The sequence below is a fragment of the Labrus bergylta genome, chromosome 1, assembly GCF_963930695.1.
Source record: "Labrus bergylta chromosome 1, fLabBer1.1, whole genome shotgun sequence".
Classification (NCBI taxonomy): domain Eukaryota; kingdom Metazoa; phylum Chordata; class Actinopteri; order Labriformes; family Labridae; genus Labrus; species Labrus bergylta.
In genome coordinates this window covers 35,636,071-35,657,307 of record NC_089195.1, presented here as the reverse complement: position 1 = coordinate 35,657,307, position 21,237 = coordinate 35,636,071, and the positions used below count along the sequence as shown (strand labels likewise).

The following is a 21,237-nucleotide window of genomic DNA, read 5'->3' as shown; positions in this document are numbered from 1 at the left end:
CCCTGCTTAAAGCCTGACTGATTTGGGTCAAACAGATCGTTTCTGGACAGGAACTCCGAGACTTGCTTAAAGACTGTGCGCTCAAGTATTTTTGACAGAAAGGGCAGTAGTTTTCAACCTGGGCTGGGTTTAGTGTGGGTTTTTTGAGCAGAGGGGTGACCCGCGCTTGCTTGAATGCGGTGGGGAACACACCCGTTGACAGAGAGGAGTTGATGAAATGTTTAGTGCAGCATTAAGCAGAGAGGAAATGGTCTGCAGGAGAGTCTAGCACAAGCTTAGAGACTTCGTCCTCAGTCAGAGAGGAGAATGAGTCGAGTGAGGCACTTTTGGTTGGTGCCTTTGGGCTGAGATGGTCAGGCTCAGAAAAGTGGTTACTGATGGTTGCAACCTTTTCAGTAAAATACGAGGCAAACATGTGTGTGAACCGATCGGAAGGTGGAAGAGGAGGTGGTTGAAGCAATGAGTTGAAAACAGAAAACATTTTTCTTGTATCTGTGGCATTGCATATCTTGTTCTGATAATATGTTGTCTTGGCCGTTTTCAGGCTGGAGGAGAATGAGACAAGTCTTTGCTTATGGTCATTGAGGTCAGCGGACTGTTTGGATTTTTGCCATTTTCTCTCTGCTGACCTCAGCCCTGCTCTTTGCTCTCTTATGTCTTCAGTGAGCCATGGACTAGGGTGGGTTTTGCGAGCAGGTTTGGACACCAGAGGGCAGAGTGTGTTCAGAGATGAAGCTAGCGTGGAGCAGAGTATGTCTGTAGCCTCGTCTGTTGAGAGTGTGGTAAATACCTTATGGGCAGGCATGGCAGCCATTACCTTGTTAGACTGAGCTGGCTTAAGCAATCGCATGTTTTGGTAGTATGACAGCATTTGTGCTGAGATTGTGAATTTAATAAAGAAGTGGTCTGGTAGATGCAGAGGGGTGACAGTCAGGTTTGCTGTAAAGCAGTTCCGAGTCAGAATTTAATCAAGAGTGTTGCTATCTTTGTGGGTAGGAGGAGTTGGGACCTGCGTGAGGTCAAATGAGGATAGAAGAGCAAGGAAATCTGATGCCTGGGCTTTATCAGTGTGTATATTCATGTCTCCCATTACAATCAGTGGTGTTCCATCATCAGGGATTTCTGAGAGTAGCATGTCCAGTTCCACAACAAAATCATTCAGATTACACCCTGGTGGGCGGTTAATGATCGCAATGTACATTTTAATAGGAGCAGTAACCATAATTGTGTGATATTAAAATGAGGAGTTGTTGTTCAGTGGCAAGAGTTTATTGAATTTCCAGGTATTAGAAATGAGGATACCTGTTCCACCTCCACGTCCAACAGAGCAGTTTGGTGTGGGGGGTGGAGAGCAGGCCTGTGGCTGCCCCCGGCAAGTCTAGGGCTGGGGGATATGGACCATAACTCATATCTCGATATTGTTTAGCTGAATGGCGTATATCGATATGTCTTTTATTAACAGTGAAAACACATGGAAAATACTACCTGTTTGTGAATTTAAAAAGTAAGATTATAAAATAAAAATGTTCCTTAAATACAATAAAAGAGAGAACTAAACTAAACTTCCTGTTTAGTGAGAAGGGAGGAAGGAATTAGTGTATGATTTCAGACACGACCTAAGAATAACAGTCAGTTTCCTGTTTTCATCTTCTGATTTCTGCACCATTTCTTCTTCAAGTTTTCAAAACTAGGAAGAAAATAAAGCTTTGGTTTTGGTATTTCAGTGTCTCTCTGAAGAACACCTGGGTTTACAGATACAGAAAATTATTTCATTCTGAACATTTATAGAAACCTCACAGGCCTCGTGGTGTCAGACCACTCCTACAGGACTCAATTCAATTCAAACAACTTAATTAATCCCTCTTGGGGTAATTGGTGTGGAGCAGCTTGTACATATGAGAGAAACATAAATAAAGGCAAGTTGACGTACAAAGAACAGATTACTCAAGGAGTTAAAATATAGATAAGAACTAAAAGAGGTACTAATGTTAAGGAGCATTCAGTAATCTGATCACAGAGGGATGAATGATTTCAATCAGAGGTTAGTTTTACAGGCAGGTAAAACATAAAGATGACGTGAAGGCAGCAGAGAAAATTCTCTAAAGAGTGCATGACCAGAAGAAGCTAAAATACTCTGAACCTTCCTGAGGCTCTGCTGTTTACAAAAAGAGTTAAAATCTCTCTGTTTCACACCTCAGAACAGATTTGACCAATTCCTGTACGACTGTTTCTGTCTTTAACTGAGAGGCTGTGAAACCAACAGATAAAAGAAAAACAAAGGAGACTCTCAACAAAAGAATGATAAAAATGACAAAGTATTTCAGGACTGACTGAGAAAGAGTTCAGTTTCCTTAAAAGGTGGATTCTCTGTTGCCCCCTCTTCACAAAAGCCTCTGTGTTGACATCAAATTTAAGTTGGTTGTCCAAATACAAGCCCAAGTATTTGGAAATGGAATGGTAAATGGACTTGAGCTTACTGAATATAGCGCTTTTCTAGTCTTCTGACTACTCAAAGCACTTTTACACCGCAGGTCACAACTACACATTCACACCCTGATGGTAGAGGCTGCTGTGTAGTGAGACCATCAGAAGTAACTAATCCCATTCATACGCATTAACACGCCGCCGACGAAGCAGCGGGAGCAATTTGGGGTTAAGTGTCTTGCCCAAGGACACATCGGACATGTGGCTGCAGGAGCTGGAGATCGAACCCCCGACCTTCCGGTTAAGAGACGACGACTCTACCAACTGAATTACAGCTGCCCTGTGGAGATTGGAGAGTACGACCCTACAATCGCCACAGTTTTATTATGGATGTTGCACTCTGTGGCTGCCTCCCTCTTAAGTCTGAAATCAAAGAGTAATTCCCTGCTACACTGCTGCAGAAATAACAGGCCTCCATGTAGACCTCTGACTGCTGCTATGACACACTACGACCACTAGATGGAGCCCAACATGAAGATACAAGAAGTGATCAGTTCTGTTCTGCTGCCACAACAAGCACCAAACTCTCCTGATACATGAGAGTGACTGTAATAAATGTATGAACTCTAGCATCTTATTCACAAAGAAGATACAATAACTTTAATGAGACTCTTCTTCTCAGATCAGATCAGATCAGTCTATTGCAGCTGGTATTTCACAACAGCCCTGTGACTCAGATGGTAGAAACGAGCTGTAGTTAGAGGCGGAGCCACAGAGCTTCAGCGTCACTCTGAAGAAATGAAACTTAAAGTTTGTCAGGGTGTCGACCACGCAGCCGTCCAGAAAGGTCTCCGTTTCTCTTCAAAGAAATTAAACTAACTTCATCCAATCTTTGTCAACGACACAGCAGAGTCTCTGCAAACACTGGTGAGTACAGCTGATCATGTTTACACTTTGAACAACCAGGATTTACACTCAACTCTTCATTTCACTCTCTCTTCATACTCAAGCTTGTTAAACTGTGTGTGTGTGCGTGTGTATTTGTTTGTAACTGAGTTTCTCTCATTTGGATTTTAGTTCAGTTCTAACTTCCTGGTATCGTTGTTGTTCACTGATAACATCCTGCAGCCAAACTGAATTCTATTTCCTCTGGCTGTTTCACAGTAAAAGCCTTGACATGGAGAAACCACAATGAGGCTTTTAATTTTAAGAAAGCAGAGAAGGAAGTGAAATTTGGTTTCATACAAGTAAAACAAGTTGTTTCTACAAGTGTTTTTGACGACCTTACGATGGCCAATTACAAAAAAAAAAACTTTCGAAAACACAAGCACCCTCTATAGCTGATTTTGACCTTTACTGTTGTGCAGATGATTTTTTTAGTGTAACATTTTACTACTTACAAATTTCCCTTCCTTTTCTGATTTCTTCAAATTAATAGCCTCATTGTGGTTTCTCAATGTCAAGGGTTTTATTGTGAAACAGCCAGAGGAAATAGAATTCAGTTTGGCTGCAGCATGTTATCAGTGAACAACAACAACAATACCAGGAAGTTAGACTTGAACCAAAATCCAAATGAAAGAAACTCAGTTACACACACACATTCCTGTATATGCTCACAAGTGAGGTCCTGGACAGTTTATATTGGGAGTGGGGACCACCCTTCTGTTATACTTAGAGGCAAATGGATTATATATTTAACATTAGGTGTCTTCCTCATTCAGGTTTTCACCTCGGCTTTTTAAAAAACCCAAAGGAAAAATATCCAGTTTTAAAGCATTGTACCACTTGAGAGAGGTGGTGTATGGTGGTTTTACTTTATTTCTGTTAGACAAATAACCTATTATCTGTTTTTACCTTTAAGAAATTATTTGCCACCATTTAATGTTGTACTTGAGACGTCTATGTAAAAATAAATCATTTGGAAGCATTGTCAAGAGAATCACACTTTGATGTTAATGGATAAAAACAATATCTAAAATGAATGCTCTCCCCCTCCTTAAGATGAATGTTTAAGAGTATAGTTTTATATTTACTGTATTATTACTCTCCTCCTGAAGCACATTAGGACCATAACACTACAAAAAAATATACATGAAATGCCAGTTAAAAGAAGTTACTTTTATTGTCATGAACTCAACTTACTGTGTTGATTACTTATTAATCTTTGTAAAGGTCACACATTATTTACAATACACTTCACCATGTTCCTCTAACACTAACATGTGTCTGTAGTCTGTCTACAAACCCCCAATGATGAGAAAAGTCCATCCGCTTTGTCTTTTGCCTGCTCCATTTTTCAGAAAATGTGTGCTCAAACAGGCCGTTTGGAGATTTTCTCTTCATGACATCACAAAGGGCAGTAGCCCCTCCCCCAGGTGGGTAACAGTCCCACAACTAGGGGTTTGTTCTGCCCTCTGAGTCTGCCTTCTCACCATAAACAATAGGACATGGAGCGAGAAAGCACCGAGTACACCCAAGCCCTCCAGAGGGGGCACAGAAACAGCCTGTTCTGAGCAGGGCTGAAATAGAGGGGTTTATAGGCATGATCAAATACAGGATCAGAGTGGATTTAGAACAAGAAACTTCACACACATGATTTGAGGAGCTCTGAGACTTATTTAAACTGGTTAAAAAGGAGGGGGATATGTGACCTTTAATATTCATAAATTTGAAGAAGTTATAAAATTGTGCAATAGAGTGGACATCATGCAACATTGCAATACAATACATTTTTTCAGTTTGTCATATGTCCAATGGGGTGGAGAGAATCATTTATAGTTTCTTGAATTTTAATTTAAAAGGTCTTCCGTCTTTTAGTTTTGGAGCTGTCTCATACAGGAAAACAATATTTAATTGGGTAAAATGTTGGTCGATTCAATTATCATATAACAAGCACAGAATATTCCAATATATTACAAGAAAAACCTGACAATTTGACTTAGTGCAACAATACATCATGACTGCAGGATACAAGAACACAGTGGGATGAAAAACAAAACACCAGGTCTCCAGTACTGACAAATATTGACCGGTTTTAAAGGCTTAATAAGCGATTTTTCACTTAGATGTAATAGAAATCAAGTATATCCTCTGAAAATAACTGTGAGTCATGACTGTCTACAATGGGTGTAACACCCGAGTCCCACTGTCTGTGATGTTTTCTGAGTTTTCCGAGTCCTATCTTGACTTTGTTTACATTGGTGGGACGGCCGGCTGGCTCCTCCCCTCGCGTATAAAAGTTGTTTAATTGAGGGAATAGAAGAATAACATACTGTACTCACTGTTTACTTGAATGTCACGTAAGCATTTCTAGGTAAATGTACATGCAGTGTGAAGATACAAGCATAATAAAGATCGCTAGCATTAGCATGCTAACACAACAATGCAACGCAAGTTGATTTGGTTTCATGCTGGTGCACAAGGGCGACATCTACTGGATCAAAAAATCGCATGTAAAGCCTTTAACTATCCTTTGCGGAGCGATTGCATCTTAAACATTAACATTTGTAACAGAATTCTGCACAAAAAAATCCATCTTCACAACATTAAAGGTCAAAATCAGCTCTTTCACCAGCAGAGGGTGCTTGTGTTTTATAAAGTTTTTTTTTTTAAATGGCCATTGTAAGGTCGTCAAAAACACTTTTAGAAACAACTTGTTTAAAACAATGCAATCACTGTTATTGGGAGCAGAGCTGACAATTATCATTTGTCAGCTCTGCTCCTCTCTTCTGGTGGAGCAGAGCTAGTCTGGCTCCAGGGGGTGCCCTGGTTTCCTTCTTCCGGGCGAGGTTACTGGGACCCATTTAGAATAATACCTAATGCTGTAAATAAAATGCTGTAATACTTTTCTTTCTTTCACTTTGTGTAGATATGGCTGCTGCAAACTATCATCGGTCTGAGGATCAGTTTCTCTGCTCCATCTGTCTGGATGTGTTCAATGATCCTGTCACCACATCATGTGGACACAACTTCTGCAAAAACTGCCTCACTGAACACTGGAACACCAGCGACCAGTACAATTGTCCATTGTGTAAGAAAGTTTTTAACACCAGACCTGAGCTGCACGTCAACACTTTCATCTCTGAGATGGTTGGTCAGTTTAGAGACAAAGCTCAGCAGGAAGCCAGCAGCAGCAGATCAGAGCTACAAGAGTCCAAACCAGGAGAAGTTCTCTGTGACGGCTGCACTGGAACCAAACTGAAGGCCCTGAAGTCCTGCTTAGACTGTCTGGTCTCCTACTGTGAGACTCACCTGGAGCCTCATCTGACAGCTTCACGTCTAAAAAGACACCAGCTGATCGACCCTGTGGAGAACCTGGAGGACAGGATGTGTACGAAGCACGATAAACCTCTGGAGCTGTTCTGTAAGACCGATCAGACCTGTGTCTGCACACTCTGCTCTGTTTTAGACCACAAGACGCACGAGTTTGTTCCTCTGAAAGAAGAATATGAAGAAAAGAAGGCAAAGCTGGAGGAGACAGAGGCTGAAATTCAGCAGATGATCCAGAAAAGACAACTGAAGATTCAAGAGATCAAACACTCAGTGGACTTCAGTAAGGGCGATGCAGACAGAGAGATGGCAGAAGGTGTTCAAGTCTTCACCGCTCTGAAGGAGTCTGTTGAGAGAGGTAAGGCCGAGTTCATCGACACAATTGAAAAGAAGCTGAAAACAACAGAGAAACAGGCCGAAGCTTTCATCAAAGAGCTGGAGCAGGAAATCTGTGAGCTGATGAAGAGGAGAACTGAGGTGCAGCAGCTCTCATGCTCTGAAGACCACCTCCATCTAATCCAGAGAGTGCCATCCGTGACCGTTACTCCAGTATTTGGTGGGTGGAGTTTCCGGGGTTTGAATCCCTGTCAACTGCTGTACGAGAGGACATTGAAGAAAGCTGTGGCTCAGCTGGAGGAGACTCTCAGTGAAGAGATGAAGAAGTTGGTTCCAGCTGAGCTGAAGAGAGTCCAGCAGTATGCTGTGGATGTAATTCTTGATCCTGATACAGCACATCCTGATCTCATCTTGTCTTATGATGGGAAACAAGTTCATCTTGGTGATGTGAGTAACAAGGTTCCTAACAACCCAAAAAGATTTTCTTACTGTGTCAATATTTTAGGAAAGCAGAGTTTCTCTTCAGGCAGATTTTACTTCGAGGTTCAGGTTAAAGGAAAGACTGAGTGGGATTTAGGAGTGGCCAGAGAGTTCAGTAAAAGGAAGCGAACAATCTCACTGAGTCCTCAGGATGGTTTCTGGTCTATTTGGTTAAGAAAAAGAAATCAGTACGAAGCCTGTACGAACCCTCCAGTCCGTCTCTCTCTGAAGTGTCGTCCTGAGAAGGTGGGGGTGTTTGTGGATTATGAGGAGGGTCTGGTCTCCTTTTATAACGTGGACTCTGCAGCTCCGATCTACTCTTTTACAGACTGCTCCTTCAGGATGAAACTCTTGCCTTACTTCAGTCCTGGTCTGAATGAAGGAGGTAGAAACTCTGCACCTCTTATCATCTCTCCCGTCAGTGTGAAATAATCAAAGACTTCATGTATTGATTCTCATCAGAGTACATACCATCCTATTTAGTGACAACACGGTATATCTGACATCTTTGACAGAATCAGATCATCGTGTTTGTTGATTGACTTTATATTTCAGAGGTTTGTCCTCGTAAACACAGCAGGGAACAAATTGATTTGATTGACTCAGCTCATCATCGAGATGCATCATTTATGAGATAATGTTTATTTTAACCCTTTAAACTTTACTGACTTCCAACTTCAGATCGAGAGGAAAAAACTGCGCAAGACAATAATTATTTAAAGCTAAATTTGAATAGATACATATAAATAAATTCTTGTGTTTTTTCTATGATAATTTAAAGTTAGTAGGAAAGTGAAGAAGTTCTAATTTGATATTTTATAGAAACTTGTTTGAAGTTTATATTTGTCTGAAATGTCTTTGGTGTCTCTTGGACCGAGTTCTGCTGTATGTATGATAGTGTTGATAAAAAGTCAAAGAAATCTATAAATATGTGATTTTGAAACAAAAACTTCTAAATAAACTCATTGTTAAAGACGAGGTCTGAGTAAGTACTGATTGACACGTATGACCCAGAACGTCCACCAGATACGTGTGCTTTGTGTGTTCACTCCCTCATCTGTCAACACCCACAGGCTGAGTTCTCAGAGCGCAGCACGGAGCAGCACCGCGGGACAGCTGGAGTCACTAGACCACGGAGTTCCCACAGTAATTACAGAATCAAGCGCAACATTGAGAGATAACACGATGTATGAGGTATAAAACCGTTATGAACATATCAACAAACACACAGAAGGTCATTGTTCTGAACTAGTGATGTTAATGATTAATCATCTATCAATTAATCTCCGTTAACAATTTAACCGATTAGAAATGTATTCACTGACAATCTGTTTACAGTTTAACCGGCAGTCACATGTAATACCAATTCATACCAAAAGAGGGCGCCCGTCACATTTACAACCCAGAAAAACTGCTGTTATCACTACTAAAGGAAGAAGAGGTGCTGTGAAAAGTGAGGAGAAATTTAAGTGGTCAGCAGAGAGAGTGTTTTCTGCAGCTGGACTTGTTGTGAATAGACTGAGCACACGACTCAGCCCTGGTCACTTACAGCTGCTCGTCTTTGTAAATAAATAAAAAACGACTAAACCGTAAATATATTTTGGTGAGTAGAGTATTTAATGTGCTCACTACTCATGACTGAATGTGTGAAAATATTAATTTGCCTACAAAGCAGAATAAGTAAGTGTATTGGAAAGATGCTTAAATGGTTTTATTTCACTTTTATGCAGAACTTTATGTTGGTTTTAAAAAGGAGTTTAATAACCCAATCAGGTTACAGAGTAAACCAACGCACTGAAACTGCTCTTGTTAAAGTAATCAATGACCTGAAAATAAACCGTGATGCAAACAAACCCTCCAGTTTAGTATTGTTAGATCTCAGTTCCGCCTTCGATACAGTTGACCATGAAATTCTGCTAAACACACTGGAAAATGACATTGGCCTTTCGGGACCTTTTCTTCAATGGTTCTCCTCCTATTAACATTCTCAGTCTCACTTGGCAACTTCAGATCTGATCATTTCAGCATTCACTATGGGGTTCCACAAGGTTTAGTTCTCGGCCCACTACTATTTAGTATTTACATGCTCCCTCTTGGTTCTATCATACAGAAACACAATATCTCCTATCATTCCTTTGCCGATTATATGCAGCTTTATGTTTCACTTTCCCCAGATAACCATAGTCCCATAAATGAAATGGTCAAATGCATTGAAGAAATTAGCTGCTGGATATCACAACATTTTCTACAACTTAAAAAGAAAAGATGAAACTGAAATTTTGATCGTAGGCCCACAAAGACAAAAGCAAGAGCTCATATCCATTTCACCATCTTTTCCTCTTCAGTACAGTGATCATGTAAAAAACCTAGGTGTCATCATTGATTTAAATCTGAACAAAGACAGCCTTCTATCATCTAAGGAACATTTACAAACTCGGGTGTTTCATGACCCAATCTGACTCTGAGAAGCTGGTCCATGCATTCATATCCAGCAGATTAGATTACTGTAATGTCCTCTATGCTGGACTGAAAAATCAATAAACAAACTCCAACTCCTCCAAAACGCTGCAGCCAGAGTGCTAACTGGGACAAAGGAAATAGAACACATCACACCGATTCTAAAAAATGTTCCTTAGCTTCCAGGTCACGACAGAATCAAATTCAAAATATTACTTCTGGTTTACAAAGCATTAAAGGGGCTATATGTAACTTTTTACATGTATAAATCATTTTTATCGCCCATTTATAAGCAAACAGTTAACTGATGTGAAAAAGTAGATGTTCACTCTCTATCTGGGTTGCCTGTATAAAAAGTTTCCCCGGGTCGTATTTTCCACGAAAGCTCCAGGAAGTGACATTTTATGCACGTTCTCGATGTCCTCCACACTCCGCTCCGCTTACAGAGATCAACAGTACAAACTCATCACACACTCCCGGTCTTCACCTCCACAGCCAGAGGCCGCCTTCCACACACTTCAATCCACCCCAAGAGCTCTCAAAGGCAGACAAACTCATCACACACTCCTGCTCTCATCCAGTGCCTGCAGAGACTGTTGTTTGTAGGATGGAGAATGAATACAGACACACAGACCACTTACCTCCTCTGTAAACATTATGTCGGTAAATATCCAGTGTTTCGTGGCCGATGGATGATGCTTGTTTCTGTACGTACGAGCACGTATGATGAGCACACGAGGGAGAGCGAGCAACAGGTTACTGGTGCAGTTCGCCTAATGGCCATGCGGTGTCGCTACAGACGCAGAATTTTTGAAAGTTACATGTAGCCCCTTTAAATGGAATTGCACCTCAATATCCTCCTGACCTTCTCACTGACTACAGCCCAATCAGATCCCTCAGATCAGCAGGTATGGGTCTGCGGAATTTACCTAAAGTCAAGACGAAATCTGATGAAGGTGTATTTAGTAACCATGATGCAGTTTAGTGGAACAAACTACCCACTGACCTGAGGTCTGTAGAAACTTGAAGTTCTTTTAAGAGCGGTCTTAAAACATTGCTTTTCTCTCGTGCCTTCAGTTGCTAGTTTGTTTGTGTGTATATACATTTGTAGGTTGGTGTAGGGACCCTTTATGCACTGTATAGGAACAGGTATATGTAGGTGTGTGTTGTATGGAATGGTGCATGCTTCTTTTATAAATGTGTTTTGGATTCAAAGGGAGCTTTTAAATCCATTTGTGCATGTTTGGTTTTAAATGCGTTTATATTGTGTTTGTTTATCTTTGTCGTCTGTAAAGCACAATGAATTTACATTTGTATAAAATGTGCTATTAAAATGAAATCGAATTGACCTCATTATTTTGAACATAAAATGAACACCTGGTATTTCAGTGTCTGTCTGAAGAACGACTGGGTTTCTAAATACAGAAAATTATTTAATTCTGAACAATTCCAGAAACCACACAGGCCTGGTGGTGTCAGACCACTCCTACAGGACTCTCCTGCTACACTGCTGCAGAAACAACAGGTCTCCATGTAGACCTGTGACTGCTGCTATGACACACAACGACCACTAGATGGAGCCCAACATGAAGATACAAGAAGTGATCAGTTCTGTTCTGCTGCCACAACAAGCACCAAACTCTCCTAATACATGAGAGTGACTGTAATAAATGAACTCAAGCAACCTATCTTATTCACAAAGACGATACGACGACTTTAATGAGACTCTTCTTCTCAGATCAGATCAGATCAGTCTATTGAAGCTGGTATTTCACAACAGCCCTGTGACTCAGAGGGAAGAAACAAGCTGCAGTTAGAGGCGGAGCCACAGTTGAGGGAGGAGAGCTTCAGCGTCACTCTGAAGAAATGAAACTTAAAGTTTGTCAGGGTGTCGGCTACGCAGCCGTCCAGAAAGGTCTCCGTTTCTCTTCAAAGAAATTAAACTAACTTCATCCAATCTTTGTCAACGACACAGCAGAGTCTCTGCAAACACAGGTGAGTACAGCTGATCATGTTTACACTTTGAACAACCAGGATTTACACTCAACTCTTCATTTCATTCTCTCTTCATACTCAAGCTTTTTAAACTCTGTGTGTGTGTGTCTGTATGTGTGTGAGTGTGTGCGTGCCTTGAACTGAGTTTCTCTCATGTGGACTTTGGACATTTCTAACTTCCTGGAATTGTTGTTGTTCACTGATAACATCCTGCAGCCAAACTGAATTCTATTTCCTCTGACTGTTTCACAGTAAAAGCCTTGACATGGAGAAACCACAATGGAGGCTTTTAATTTGAAGGAAGCAGAGAAGGAATTGAAATTTGTTTTCATTCAAGCCAGCAAAGATTTGTAAGCAGTAAAATTCTGCACAAAAAAATCGATCTTCACAACATTAAAGGTCAAAATCAGCTCTTTCACCAGCAGAGGGCGCTCGTGTTTTATAAAGTGTTTTTTTTTTTAAATGGCCATTGTAAGGTCGTCAAAAACACTTTTAGAAACAATTTGTTTAAAACAATGCAATCACTGTTATTGGGAGCAGAGCTGACAATTATCATTTGTCAGCTCTGCTCCTCTCTTCTGGTGGAGCAGAGCTAGTCTGGCTCCAGGGGGTGCCCTGGTTTCCTTCTTCCGGGCGAGGTTAATACCTAATGCTGTAAATAAAATGCTGTAATACTTTTCTTTCTTTCACTTTGTGTAGATATGGCTGCTGCAAACTATCATCGGTCTGAGGATCAGTTTCTCTGCTCCATCTGTCTGGATGTGTTCAATGATCCTGTCACCACATCATGTGGACACAACTTCTGCAAAAACTGCCTCACTGAACACTGGAACACCAGCGACCAGTACAATTGTCCATTGTGTAAGAAAGTTTTTAACACCAGACCTGAGCTGCACGTCAACACTTTCATCTCTGAGATGGTTGGTCAGTTTAGAGACAAAGCTCAGCAGGAAGCCAGCAGCAGCAGATCAGAGCTACAAGAGTCCAAACCAGGAGAAGTTCTCTGTGACGGCTGCACTGGAACCAAACTGAAGGCCCTGAAGTCCTGCTTAGACTGTCTGGTCTCCTATTGTGAGACTCACCTGGAGCCTCATCTGACAGCTCCACGTCTGAAAAGACACCAGCTGATTGACCCTGTGGAGAACCTGGAGGACAGGATGTGTACGAAGCACGATAAACCTCTGGAGCTATTCTGTAAGACCGATCAGACCTGTGTCTGCATGCTCTGCTCTGTTTTAGACCACCAGACACACAAGTTTGTTCCTCTGAAAGAAGAATATGAAGAAAAGAAGGCAAAGCTGGAGGAGACAGAGGCTGAAATTCAGCAGATGATCCAGAAAAGACAACTGAAGATTCAAGAGATCAAACACTCAGTGGACCTCAGTAAGGACGATGCAGACAGAGAGATGGCAGAAGGTGTTCGAGTCTTCACCGCTCTGAAGGAGTCTGTTGAGAGAGGCCAGGTCGAGCTCATCGACACAATCCGAAAGAAGCAGAAAACAACAGAGAAACAGGCCGAAGCTTTCATCAAAGAGCTGGAGCAGGAAATCTGTGAGCTGATGAAGAGGAGCACTGATGTACGGCAGCTCTCACGCTCTGAAGACCACCTCCATCTAATCCAGAGAGTCCAGTCTGTTAACTCTGCTCCACCCACCAAAGACTGGGCAGAGGTTAATGTCTGTAAACCACTTCATGAGGAGACTGTGAGGAAAGCTGTGGCTCAGGTGGAGGAGACTCTCAGTGAAGAGATGAAGAAGTTGGTGGTTCCAGCTGAGCTGAAGAGAGTCCAGCAGTATGCTGTGGATGTAACTCTTGATCCTGATACAGCAAAACCATATCTCATCCTGTCTGATGATGGGAAACATGTTCATCATGGTGATGTGAAGAATCTACCAAACAACCCATACTCTTCCTTTCCTTATGTTTTAGGAAAGCAGAGTTTCTCTTCAGGCAGATTTTACTTCGAGGTTCAGGTTAAAGGAAAGACTAGTTGGGGTTTAGGAGTGGCCAGAAAGTTGAGTAAAAGGAAGGGAAGAATCACAGTGCTTCTTCAAACAGATTTCTGGACTATACGTTTAAAAAATGGAAATGAGTACGAAACTCGTGAAGCTCGTCTCTCTCTGAAGTGTCGGCCTCAGAAGGTGGGGGTGTTTGTGGATTATGAGGAGGGTCTGGTCTCCTTTTATGACGTTGGTGCTGCAGCTCTGATCTACTCCTTTACAGACTGCTCCTTTAGGAGGAAACTCTTCCCTTACTTTAGTCCTGGTCTGAATGAAGGAGATAAAAACTCTGCACCTCTGATCATCTGTCCTGTCAGAGTTACCGTAAAATCTGGAATATAAGTCGCACTGGTATACAAGACTGTTTTGAAGGTCTCTTAAAAGAGAAAAAAAAGTTTAAACTGTTTTCTTGTGTGACGATTTATATTGGGTTCATGTCTACAACGTGCAGTTTCTGTGCAGCTGTGTCATTCTTTTAGTTCCGTCTGTTTTCACGTTCACGTAAGCTGTGAGGCACAGACTCCTAGCTTGCGAGTCGCGCTGCCCGACTCGGCTCGTCACTCTTTAACTTTAATATAGGACTCTTTCAATCAAATGAGCACTCCACAAGGTTTATTTACGGAACAATATACCACTGTTTCTGTAACTGTAGATTATCACCTCGTGAGGGAGAAAAGATGTGGAAAAAGTTGCGCAGCCAGCCTGGTCTGTTTTGCAGAAGGTGTTCACTGTGATTGATTTAAAGTTTACCCATTACACAGAGCTGCCAAGTGTCACGCTTTGACGGTGAGTCAGGCAGTTGAGCATCTTCACACGGTCATAAGCTAACCGTCCTATTTCACACGGTGAGAATCAAAAATTGCCCCTTTTTACATTTTTCCTCCTTTAATTTATTTCCTTACTTGCCGCTTGCCACACTCGGGGACCTATTCTGCCTGTGACTGGCTTACTCAGAAACAATCATCATCAGTCCTCATGCCTAAATCTAACCAACCAATCAGAGGCAGACTGTCTAACTTTCAAAAACTTGTTAATTGGCAATGTTTTGGTCCCTTCTAACGGCCAGACAAGGGAAGAAGCCAATCACAGTGTAGGATTTTTGGGGTGGCCAATCAGATTTTAAGGGTGACCCATGTCACCCCTGGCCACCCGTCTGGGCACGCCGCTGCCCAGAACCAATCAGTCCTTATGCCTAAATCAAACCAACCCAACGAAAGGCAACAAGTACCAACTAATCAGAGGCAGAGTAGGGCGGGTCATGCGGTCCATAGCAGCAACGATCCAGAGGAACCTAAGAGACGAGTGCTCAGGAGCTTCCAGGAAGACACCTGGTTAGTAACTTAAATGGTACATGAAAATTTAGCAAAGGGCTTTAAGCAAACATGAACCACATCACCACAGTCTCATCTTAATGTGTACTTTGTGTATTCATTGTAGTCACTAATTTACTGATCACTGACATTGTTTGAACTACATCCTGAATCCTAGGAGGCTGGAGGAGAAACTCCAGGTGAAAGTCCTACATATATCTATTTTAAGTTTGTTTGTGTGCGTGTGCATGTATATAAAAAGTAAAATAATATATTAGTGTGTCATACAGAATACAGATTATTCTGATTTCTGTGATTCCTGATCAGTGTTGATAAATCTTTGTCTTTTATATTCTGATTAAAAAAAAGTATTTTCAATCAATAATAATGTGGTTCTTTTCAAATAAAAAAACTATCTTTTTGCACCATCATGTACAGAGATATTTCTTTAACTTCATTTAAATACATTCAATATCGATTCATGTCAACGGGGAATAAAAACAAAGACTGAAGTTTGATTTCATGACAACACTATCCACACTTCCTCGTCGCTGAGGTGGAGGTCGGAGTTGGCCGTGCATGAATTAAGATGGCGGTGGTTGTGGCAGCGACACAGTCCGATGGTGGTGGCTGGTCGCCAGGCGGTGGTTGTGGGACAACACAGTCCGATGGTGGTGGGGAGGAGGCCTGAACGGGAAAACTGGCTATAAACAGGGGAGGGGGGTGGGGGGGCTGGAGCTGACAGAGAAAATTAAACAGCTTTGTTTGTGAAGGAGACAACAGGCTTGTGAACAAGTGAGACTATCGAGGGTGTGGTTGGCAGTCAGACAGTAGGGAAACACTCACAGGCAGGAAGCAAAATAGGTCAAGACCAAGCGGCAACCTCCGGTCTCGAAATATGAAGCCAATGCCGAAGTACAAAAAACTGCAGTTCCTCGAGGTTCTGCTTGAGGCTGGCTGCAGAAGCGTCGGAAGTGCCATAAGCCCACAGCCAAAAAAGCCAGTTTGTACCACGGGAATGAACATGTTTACAGCCTGGTTCAAAAAACGAAATATATCAGTCATATATCAGTTAGTGACCTCGTGCTCCCACTGTGAAGGGGGTGAATTTTGACACTCGATGTAACAGTTTGTCAGGAGACTTAAAACCCGCTCCAGCTCTCAGCCTGTGGGTGACATCACTCAGGCCATTCGGGGGAGACCTCCCTCGCAGCGAGTTGTTGAAGAAGAGAAGCAACCGAAGTCCACCCCAGAAGAACCAACAAATGCAGATGTTGTTGAGGCTCAGGTTTCTTCCTCTGTCTCTGCAGCGCTCTGGGCACCTTGACAGAGAAGTCACGAATAATCCACACTGTGTCTATAGGAGAAATACAACGGTGTTCAATTAATGCCTCAGACAAGACAAAATGTACAGTTAACTACATGTGACAGCTCAGGGTGTTTTTTTTATTATTAGCCACATCTGCAGGGATAATATTGAACAAGGTAGCTGCAACTCATAATAATAGATGCCAGTCTTAAACACTATTTTTTCAAATACTTAAAGTTTTTGGTGTGCAGCTGACACTTGGCATTCTTCTGACTTCACAGGGTTCTATAGAAAACAAATATCTTATGATAAATACAAAATATTAATTTTCAATTATAATGTTCGCCCACATCGCTGTTGACATCAGTAAATATAAGACAGACATTCCTCTTTTTGTCAGAACAGTAACAACCATGAACTGCATGCATTATAATATTGATTTCTTCTGGATGTTTCACGTATTTATTTACAGTCTATGGTCTAACAGTAGTTTTATCAACAACAACAAAACTAAAAAAAGACGCCAAAGCTCTGTCTTTTATCGTTTTAAAACAGACTTCTTATCCTTAAACATGTTCTTACACCCAAGTAATTATTTGTAACACAATGTGAGAATTAAAATGTTTCTTACATTTTATGATAAAACTTTGCTCTGCTAACACTGACAAAGTCTAGTAACTGCTCTGACAAATAACTAATAACCATAATTGTATATTTAAAAAAGTTTAGTTTTTAAGACTTTAATTAAATATTTGGGTTGAATATAATTCGTTTTAACTGTGTTGTAGAAAAGTTAAATATTAACTTACCTGTTTATAGGTATCTCAGGACAAGCAGGAAAGCCGTAAGGGATGATAGCAGCCGTAGCCGTTAGCTATGCTGTCAAGTGGACTGCAAATTAATATGGATGCGGCCGTCGATTAGACTCATTTGCTGCCTACGTAACAGACGGATCAGAGTTTGTCCAGTAATGTTTACAGTCTATGGTCAAGACACACAGGAGATAAGAACTACAAAATAATAGCTGTCAGTAATGGTGTTACATCTGTTGTGAAAAAGAGAGGCAGACAGGTAAGAGTTGAATTATGAAGTCGATGTAAAAGTGCAAAAGTGCAAAATTATTTTAGTGCATGTGTAAAATCTGCTTATGACTCTTGCACTCTTACTTTGACATTTTAACCTGTTTTCAAATTATTTTGAAAATCCCATCAGGATGCAGTGTGTGGTGACATAATGACGTAGAGATGCTGACCTAACAGTGCTGCAGCTGCTGATGCTGAGGAGAGAGCATCCTCCGCAGCAGGTTTCCCCTCAGAGAGGCCCTGTGTTTTTATAGACGTGATGTTAGAAATAAGAGTAGTATTAACATCATATTAGAAATCATTACCGTGAGTTCAGACGGCTCCCGGTGACTCCCTGAGCTCTGCGATGGTGGATTTATTATCCGGGAGTGGTGCAGTGTCGCCCGGGCACGCCAGACAGGGACAGGGCTGTGGGAATAAGAATAAGTCACGAACGAGAAGAGGCAAACGAGGCCGAAGGAGAAGGAACAAAAAGAACAACTGGAACAACAAAACACCGCCACCGTATTTCCCACCGGAGGTAGCTTCCTTTAGCCCGGGGATTAACGGGACTACAACATGAACTAGCTTCAGGCTAATGACTGTAACACTAAGTACACGAAGGGGAAATAGTGTTATATTGAGTTCGACTTTCAAAGCCCGCACCGCCACTGCCCCTGTTTCCTGCTCCAGTGAATACGTCACACCAAACCGCACTCAATACTTTCGCAATTTAACACACTTCTGTCTAGATTCATATGATACAGACGCATTAGTTGTTAACAGAATACATTTTCTGCAAGAAGAAAGGCCGATAATTAATTCGGCATAAGAATCTACAAAAAGAAATGTATTGCCTTACCACTTTAGCTTCCATCTTTCACGATCTTTCTTAAACGGTGCACTGCGGAAGAGAACTAGAATAAAAGTGGAAATAATCGCCGAAAATGATCCAAAATGTATTTTAAATGTATGCCGAATTGAAAAATGTATCCTAAGGACTCATGATAATGCAAAAATATTTACCATTGTGTTCAATTAAACGTTTCAAATTTTACTTTAAATTGCAGGAATAGTTGATGAAGTTCGGTCGATGTCCTCTCGGTTGAAATGGGCGGGACATGTGGAGCTGGTTTGCTAGTAGAGTTAGCTAAAACTTAAACTCTGTCTTACCAAAATCTTATCTTAAATTATGTCTTTCAAATTTGAAGAAAATAACACATTAACTTACCCCAATGCAATATCTGTTTACCTTATTGAGGCTACATTTTCCTTCAGTGACTTTAAGTGACAAACTTAGGTCAGCGTTTATGCGTGCGACTCTTGGCAGTGCAATAAGAGCGAGAGTGCTGCCAGATCTCGCGAGATAAACAAGCAACCAGCTCTATGGAAACAAGCCCAAAACAGGCGACCTGGCTCCTCAAATAAATAAAATGAAGCCAAACAGGTTACCTAACCTACCACATAGTTTAAAAGAGAGGTCACATATATATATATATATATACATACATATATACATACATATATATATATATATATATATATACATACATATATATATATATATATACACATACATACATATATATATATATATATACACATATATATATATATATATATATATACACATATACATATATATATACATATATATATATATATACATACATATATATACACATATACATACATATATATATATATATATACATACATACATACATACATACATATATATATATATATATATATATATATATATATATGATGTGTGTGTGTTTGTCTTGTCTCATTTTTCTTGAGTGAAGCTGTGACGCGCTGTCGCCATAAATGACTTCCAGATCCAAGATACTTTAGTCATTTATTGTTCCAAAACAAAACAAGATACTACAAACGCTGATTTGGATTTTTCGGATAATCAAATAAATTTGCGATCGCAGTGCAGTATAGTGTTGTGGTCAACAGAAATTGTCTCTTCCCACGCTCACCCCCTCTCTCTCCATCCAAGCCAAAAACCAGGTGAACAGGCGAGTGCGGCCCATATAATCACTGCCATCACCACAAGACCTCCGGTGAACACACCGACCACCAGCAACAAGCAGACCGCAAACAACAAACAAATCAGCAAACAACCCATGACACCAAACACACAATCAACTCACATTTATGGCTCCTACATTCTGGCCCCTAATTATTATGACACAATAATTATCTAACATTTAATTATATAGGAGACAGATGAGAAACCTTTAAAGATACAGTTAGTTTTTAGAAAACGTTCCCCTTTTTTTTCCCTTCTTAAAAAATACAACGAGAGAAGTTCAAAAGTTCCTTAATCCAAAAAGAGTGATCTTTACATCACGCAGTCAAGTTAAAAAATGTCAATGTCTTGGTAAGTGTCAATGTCAAGGTCTATGAAGATCAATGGTCAGCATGCTCTCATGGCTCCTCTGCTTCCAGGAGAAGGCAAACCTTGGTGACAGGCCTGTCAAGGTAGTTGGTCCTGGTCTTGATCCTCACCTGACGTACTCTTTTATCTGGAATAGTTTGAGTAATCCTTCCAGTAACCCAGGAGTTACGTGGTGCTGTGTCATCAACGATTAGCACAATATCTCCAAGACTAAGGTTGCGTTTAACTCTCAACCATTTCTGACGCTCCTGAAGAAGAGGCAGGTACTCTTTGATCTAACATTTCCAAAACAAGTCAGCCATGTACTGCACTTGTTTCCATCTGCACCGGGCATAAAGGTCTTCCTTTTGAAACTGTCCTGGTGGTAGAAAAGGCTTGGTCTTTAGCAGCAGAAGATGGTTTGGAGTGAGGGCCTCCAAATCATTGGGATCAGTGGATGCTCTGGTGATCGGACGGCTGTTGATAACAGCTTCTGCTTCACAGAGAACAGTATGAAGGCCCTCCTCGTCAAGGTTCTGCACCTTAAGGCTGGAATTCAAGATCTTCCTCACAGACCTTATCAATCTCTCCCATACTCTTCCATGATGTGATCCAGTAGGGGGATTGAAAGTCCACTTTATTCCTTTTTGAAGGAGGGTGTTATTTATTAGGTCATGATTCCATTTTTCAATTGCCTCCCGCAATTCACGCTCAGCCCCAACAAAGTTTGTTCCATTGTCTGACCTCATTTCCAACACTTGACCGCATCTTGCTACGAAGCGTCGGAGGGCATGAATAAAGGAATCTGTGTCCAAAGATGAAGCTATCTCAATATGAATAGCTCGTATTGTCAAACATGTAAAGAGTACACCATATCTTTTCACTGTACTCCTTCCTCGTTTAACCTCAAGGGGTCCGAAATAATCGACCCCAACATAAGTGAAAGGAGGTGCATCTGGAGAAACTCTGTCCCTTGGCAAGTCTGCCATCTGCTGGTGTCCTGGAGCTGAATGCAATCGTCGACATACAACACATGAAGACAAGACTTTCTTTATTGCCACGCTTGCACCAGGTATCCAATATTTCTGACGAAGGCTAGATAGCATGTGGTTTCGCCCACTGTGTCCTACCTCTTTGTGTATATGTTGGAGGATGACCTTTGATATATGAAGATCTTTGGTTAATATGGCAGGATGTTTGGCTT

General features: G+C 41.1%; 2 protein-coding genes across 2 annotated transcripts; both read left to right on the top strand.

The window, feature by feature from the left end:
• The first annotated feature begins 3,210 nt into the window (after positions 1-3,210).
• Positions 3,211-8,487, top strand: LOC110000657 (E3 ubiquitin-protein ligase TRIM21). Its single transcript, XM_020655991.3, has 2 exons — positions 3,211-3,351; positions 6,293-8,487. Exon 2 carries the CDS (start codon positions 6,295-6,297, stop codon positions 7,939-7,941), a length of 1,647 nt encoding a protein of 548 aa, XP_020511647.1. The 5' UTR covers positions 3,211-3,351; positions 6,293-6,294; the 3' UTR covers positions 7,942-8,487.
• Positions 8,488-11,826: 3,339 nt separating this feature from the next.
• LOC110000658 (E3 ubiquitin-protein ligase TRIM39-like) lies at positions 11,827-15,702 on the top strand. Its single transcript, XM_020655992.3, has 2 exons — positions 11,827-11,961; positions 12,661-15,702. Exon 2 carries the CDS (start codon positions 12,663-12,665, stop codon positions 14,301-14,303), a length of 1,641 nt encoding a protein of 546 aa, XP_020511648.2. The 5' UTR covers positions 11,827-11,961; positions 12,661-12,662; the 3' UTR covers positions 14,304-15,702.
• Positions 15,703-21,237: the final 5,535 nt, after the last annotated feature.